The sequence below is a fragment of the Mesoplodon bidens genome, assembly GCF_964165515.1.
Source record: "Mesoplodon bidens genome assembly, contig: HAP1_SCAFFOLD_397, whole genome shotgun sequence".
NCBI lineage: Eukaryota > Metazoa > Chordata > Mammalia > Artiodactyla > Ziphiidae > Mesoplodon > Mesoplodon bidens.
Window position 1 is genome coordinate 290,279 of NW_027672072.1, and position 6,357 is coordinate 296,635.

The following is a 6,357-nucleotide window of genomic DNA, read 5'->3' on the forward strand; positions in this document are numbered from 1 at the left end:
TACATATGGTGGTGTCTGAAAATCACATAATAGCCTCACTTAAAACATCTCCTTAGCCAGATTTCAAGAAAGCCTGTGACCAATCCAATATGATCCAACATAGCAGAATATGATAGAAGGAAAATTGACAAAGAAATAGACGCTGGACTTACCTGATGGAAATAAAAATATCTCACTTTTGACAATTTTGCAAAAACCTATAATGACATGAACTAATTTCTAGGGTTCTTCGTAGGACCTAAAAAGGAACCCATAGAGTTGTGGAACAACAATAGAAGCTACTGTGATGAGAAGCCCGGACACCGCAACAAAGAGTAGCCCCCACTCGCCGCAACTAGAGAAAGCCTGCACGCAGCACTGAAGACCCAACGCAGCCAAGATAAAAATAAATAAATAAATAAAAATAAATTTATCTTTTAAAAAGTGATACTCAGGTTTGAGGCATGAGAAATTTGATGAGGAGAAATTAGCTCATGTTTGCAGAACTTTTAAAATATCAAACTCAGTCTCTAAGATTTTAGCATTCTATAGAACATCGGTTACTTATTAGTGGTTTGGGAAGGCCAATTTAAAATTTTCTCATCTTACTGTATTGAAATTCACGGCCCTAATGTTCTCCACGTTGACTATATGAATGATGAAGAAAAGTCAATCATGTATTTCATTTCCAACTGGACAGAAAACAATATTTTGAAAAGTGTTTGGCCTACTGACTTTTGATTTCTTCTAAGGCAAATGGATAGGTAATTTTTATTCCCTGATTAGGAGAAAAATGGGGGAAGAGGGCAGGGTTAAGAATTAAGATTTCAAGAGCATGAGAGGTAGATGGCCAACCATAGTTCCTAAGGTTCGGTGCCGGTAACTGTTGCCGCTGCTTAAGCATGCCAAAGCAGTGGTACGGCTGCTGCGCTCGTGTTTGCTACCACTAGAAACATTCTTGCCAGTAGTGGCGGCAGCGGGACTCAATTACTCCCTTTTTTCACTCTCTCCAGAAGCTCCAGATGGCGTCTTCCGTGGGCAACGTGGCCGACAGCACAAAACCAACGAAACGTATGCTTTCCTTCCAAGGGTTAGCTGAGCTGGCACATCGAGAATATCAGGCAGGAGATTTTGAGACAGCTGAGAGACACTGCATGCAGCTCTGGAGACAAGAGCCAGGCAATACTGGTGTACTTTTATTACTTTCATCTATACACTTCCAGTGTCGAAGGCTGGACAGATCTGCCCACTTTAGTACTCTGGCAATTAAACAGAACCCTCTTCTGGCAGAAGCCTATTCGAATTTGGGGAATGTGTACAAGGAAAGAGGGCAGTTGCAGGAAGCAACTGAGCATTACCGGCATGCATTGCGTCTCAAACCAGATTTCATCGATGGTTATATTAACCTGGCAGCCGCTTTGATAGCAGCAGGCGACATGGAAGGAGCAGTACAAGCTTACGTCTCTGCTCTTCAGTACAATCCTTCTTTGTACTGTGTTCGCAGTGACCTGGGGAACCTGCTCAAAGCCCTGGGTGGCTTAGAAGAAGCCAAGGCATGTTATTTGAAAGCAATTGAGATGCAACCGAACTTTGCAGTAGCTTGGAGTAATCTTGGCTGTGTTTTCAATGCACAAGGGGAGATTTGGCTTGCAATTCATCACTTTGAAAAGGCTGTCACCCTTGACCCCAATTTTCTGGATGCTTATATCAATTTAGGAAATGTCTTCAATGAGGCACGGATTTTTGACAGAGCTGTGGCAGCTTACCTTCGTGCCCTAAGCTTGAGTCCAAATCATGCAGTGGTACATGGCAACCTGGCTTGTGTATACTATGAGCAAGGCCTGATGGATCTCGCAATAGACACCTACAGGCGAGCTATTGAATTGCAACCACATTTCCCTGATGCTTACTGCAACTTAGCCAACGCTCTCAAAGAGAAGGGCAGTGTTGCTGAAGCAGAAGATTGTTATCGTACAGCTCTCCGGCTGTGTCCCACCCATGCAGACTCTCTGAATAACCTAGCCAATATCAAAGGAGAACAGGGAAACAGTGAAGACGCAGTTCACTTGTATCGTAAAGCATTAGAGCTCTGCCCAGACTTTGCTGATGCCCATTCAAATTTAGCAAGTGTATTGAAGCAGCAGGGAAAACTGCACGAAGCTCTGATGCATTATAAGGAGGCTATTCGAATCAGTCCTACCTTTGCTGATGCGTACTGTAATATGGGAAACACTCTATGGGAGATGCAGGATGTTCAGGGAGCCTTGGAGTGTTATACTCGTGCCGTGCAGATCAACCCTGCATTTGCGGATGCCCACAGCAATCTGGCTTCCATTCACCAGGATTCAGGGAATATTCCAGAAGCAATTGCTTCTTATCTCACTGTTCTGAAGCTTCAACCTGATTTTCCTGACGCTTATTGTAATTTGGCTCATTGCCTGCAGGTTGTCTGTGATTGGACAGACTATGATGAGCGAATGAAGAAGTTGGTCAGCATTGTGGCTGACCAGTTGGAGAAGAATAGGTTGCCTTCTGTGCAGCCTCATCATAGTATGCTCTATCCTCTTCCTCATGGCTTCAGGAAGGCTATTGCTGAGAGGCATGGGAACCTCTGCTTGGCTAATATAAGTGCCCTTCATAAACCACCGTATGAACATATAACAGACTTGAAGCTCAGTGATGGTCGACTGCGTGTAGGATACGTGAGTTCTGACTTTGGGAACCATCCTACTTCTCACCTTATGCAGTCTATTCCAGGCATGCACAATTCTGATAAATTTGAGATATTCTGTTATGCCCTGAGCCCACATGATGGCACAAACTTCCGAGTGAAGGTGATGGCAGAAGCCAATCATTTCACTGATCTTTCTCAGATTCCATGCAATGGGAAAGCAGCTGATCGCATCCATCAAGATGGTATACACATCCTTGTAAATATGAATGGTTATACCAGGGGTGCTCGAAATGAACTCTTTGCTCTCAGGCCAGCTCCTATTCAGGCAATGTGGCTGGGGTACCCTGGGACTAGTGGCGTGCTTTTCATGGATTATATCATCACTGATCAGGAAACGTCACCTGCTGAAGTTGCTGAGCAGTATTCTGAGAAACTGGCTTATATGCCCCATACGTTCTTTATTGGTGATCATACTAATATGTTCCCGCACCTGAAGAAAAAAGCCGTCATCGATTTTAAGTCCAATGGGCACATTTATGACAATCGGATTGTGCTGAATGGCATCGACCTCCAAGGATTTCTTGATAGTCTATCAGATGTGCAAATAGTCAAGATGAAATGTCCTGATGGAGAAGACAACGCAGACAGCAGTAATACAGCTCTTAATATGCCTGTCATTCCTATGAATACTGTTGCAGAAGCAGTTATTGAAATGATTAACAGAGGACAAATTCAGATTACAATGAATGGATTCAGTATTAGCAATGGCCTGGCAACTACCCTGATCAACAATAAGGCTGCCACTGGAGAGGAGGTTCCCCGTACCATTATTGTAACCACACGTTCTCAGTACAGGTTACCGGAAGATGCCATTGTGTACTGTAACTTTAATCAGTTATACAAAATTGACCCATCTACTTTGCAGATGTGGGCAAATATTCTGAAGCGTGTTCCCAATAGTGTACTGTGGCTGTTGCGTTTTCCAGCAGCAGGAGAAGCTAATATTCAACAGTACGCACAAAATATGGGCCTTCCCCCAAACCGTATCATTTTTTCACCTGTTGCTCCTAAAGAGGAACATGTTCGGAGAGGCCAGCTGGCTGATGTCTGCTTGGACACTCCACTCTGTAATGGCCACACCACAGGGATGGATGTCCTTTGGGCAGGGACCCCCATGGTGACTATGCCAGGAGAGACTCTTGCTTCCCGAGTTGCAGGTTCCCAGCTCACTTGTTTAGGCTGTCTTGAGCTGATTGCTAAAAATCGGCAAGAATATGAAGAGATAGCTGTGAAACTGGGAACTGATCTCGAATACCTGAAGAAAATTCGTGGCAAAGTCTGGAAGCAGAGAACATCTAGCCCTCTGTTCAACACCAAACAATACACAATGGAACTAGAGCGGCTCTACCTACAGATGTGGGAGCATTATGCAGCTGGCAACAAACCTGATCACATGATTAAGCCTGTTGAAGTCACTGAGTCGGCCTAAATAATGACTGTGTGCCCAGGAGAATTACCCCTGTAGCTGAGCCTCAACCTTCTGGGGGAAAGGGAACTACTTTTTCAATAGCATGGTGCAGATGGGTGACAGACAATGATAAGAAATAGCACAGCCAGACTTGCTTCCTGCATGATCACGATAGGGAGAGACCCAAGAGATGCGAAACTGCTGTTCCACAAGGAGTCTCCATCGAATTTTGCAGCAGCCAGGTGTCTGGAAGGTCTGGAAGGTAAGTCTGGAAGGTCTGATCTCCCTTGGTCTTCCAGGGGATGGATGGTTAATGTGGAAGGGAGATAGAGATTGCCCAGCCGTTTTGTGATTATCACGGATTGATTGAGTCTTCTGAATTAATTTTTTTCTTTCTATTTTGGGTATTGGAGCTTTTAAAAATGTTTGGTTTCAGGTATTTTTATTCATGTGAAGTGTATATGATTCTCTTGAGATAAGGTTTTAAGCTAAAATATTCCTTGTTTTAGTTTCTGATCTCTACCGATAAATGGGGACTTTGCTGGTGTAGTCTTTTTATAGGTTTTATAAACCACTTGAGCCTCTATCAGTCACTTTAGTGTCTGACATAACGTTTGGAACTCTCAGTGCTTTGTTGGTCTGTAGATGATGGCTTCAATTCTTTTTCTGGTCCGTTTCCTTCTTCCCTTCCCCCCACTTTAAAAATTCTCCTGTAACTTGGCTAACAAAATACCAAGTGTGATTCAAAACCTCCCAGAGTGTTTCTCTTCAACACATCATCTGGTGCCAAATGAAGATTCTTAGGAGTGCTTATTAATTATGAAGGGCACAGTTGTGGTACTGTCACTGACGATAATAATAATGGATTTTTGGCCTAGAGTTTTGACCTATTTCACCAGTGTTTTACCGTTGACTGCCCCTCTATGCTGCTTCCAAAAGTGATAGTGTGTGATAAGCTTTTTACTTTCATTTCTAAAGTTTGTTTTTTAGGTGAGTCCTGTTCTTCCTTTTTCTTTCAGCAGAAATGAAATCCCAGGTAAGTATAAGTATTCAAATATTTGATCAGTAAGTCACAGTTATCTCCAGTACATTAAATAACTTTCATCAAAAAACATGTTATAGGTAAAAAGCTCTGAAGGACCAGCTATGTATATGATAATTATGTTTCAGGCCTTCTAGGGTATTATATATAATAACTTGTCTTCTGGTCGTGGTCTTGAAGTCTTTATGGATTCAGCCTCAGTAGTAGCGAACTGCACTGCTACTTGGTTTGGAGTACAATTTAGACTTTAGCCCTCCTGGAGGTTGAGTTTTTGGTATTGAAAACCATAGGAATGAAATTATTGTATTTCAACAAAGGATCGAGGGCTTGAGGCTTAAACAAGCCAACATATGTGTGGGAAGCAGTCAGCCTTGAGAGCAGGCTACGGACATGCCAGGCATGCCGCCGCTGATCGAAGGGACTGTCCCTACTTGTTCCTCTCCTTGTTCCATTCCACGGGAGATAAATCACCAGGGCCCAGAAATCATAAAGAATGTAAAATGAGACAAGCCAATCTGTCTCCACCCTGCACGTGCAGGTTATTTTGGATGATTCTGGGTTTATGGGTTTTCTGCCAGGGAAGTTAACCTTGAGCCGAGACAGTCATTAGATAATGTAAACCACCGTCTGGCAACCTTCCCTTTTCTAGTCTATATAATCTGCAACTGTAGCATAATAAAACTTGCCTTGCAACCATCAGTTGTCTTGGTCCTTCTGACCCCATTCGTCGGTGCTACTTCAGTTCCTTACCCCGTCCCTTCTGACCCTGGGCGGTGAAATCCACTTTCTGAGACTGGTCCGTGGCAAGTGGCGCCCGAACAGGGACCTGAAGCGTGAAGCCAATGAAAAGAAAAAGAAAGTGCAGGTAAGAGAACCCTTATGCAAAATATGTGTGGACACGAGTATAAGTGAAACTAATAGAGGCATAAGGCAACAGTCAGAAGTAAAATAAGATGGGCTCAAAGGGCTCAAAGGAGCGTGAATTATTTGCTCCGGTTTTACTTTTGATGCTTAAAGCTCGGGGTAATAAAGTTTCTACCTCACAGTTGACTGAATTTTTTCAGCATATCCATGATGTATCTCCCTGGTTTCCTGATGGCGGCTCTGTGACATAGAAATCTGGCAGAAAGTTGGAGAAGATTTTAAAAATTATTATGAGTCTCGAGGGCCTACTCATACTGCCGTTGTTACATT

General features: G+C 43.3%; 1 protein-coding gene across 1 annotated transcript; it reads left to right on the plus strand.

The window, feature by feature from the left end:
• Positions 1-1,001: 1,001 nt before the first annotated feature.
• On the plus strand, positions 1,002-5,323 carry LOC308610613 (UDP-N-acetylglucosamine--peptide N-acetylglucosaminyltransferase 110 kDa subunit-like; the record flags this gene model as incomplete). The annotated part of the gene is made up of 1 exon (XM_081259681.1): positions 1,002-5,323. One exon carries the CDS (start codon positions 1,002-1,004, stop codon positions 4,140-4,142), a length of 3,141 nt encoding a protein of 1,046 aa, XP_081115807.1. The 3' UTR covers positions 4,143-5,323.
• Between the last annotated feature and the right edge of the window lie 1,034 nt (positions 5,324-6,357).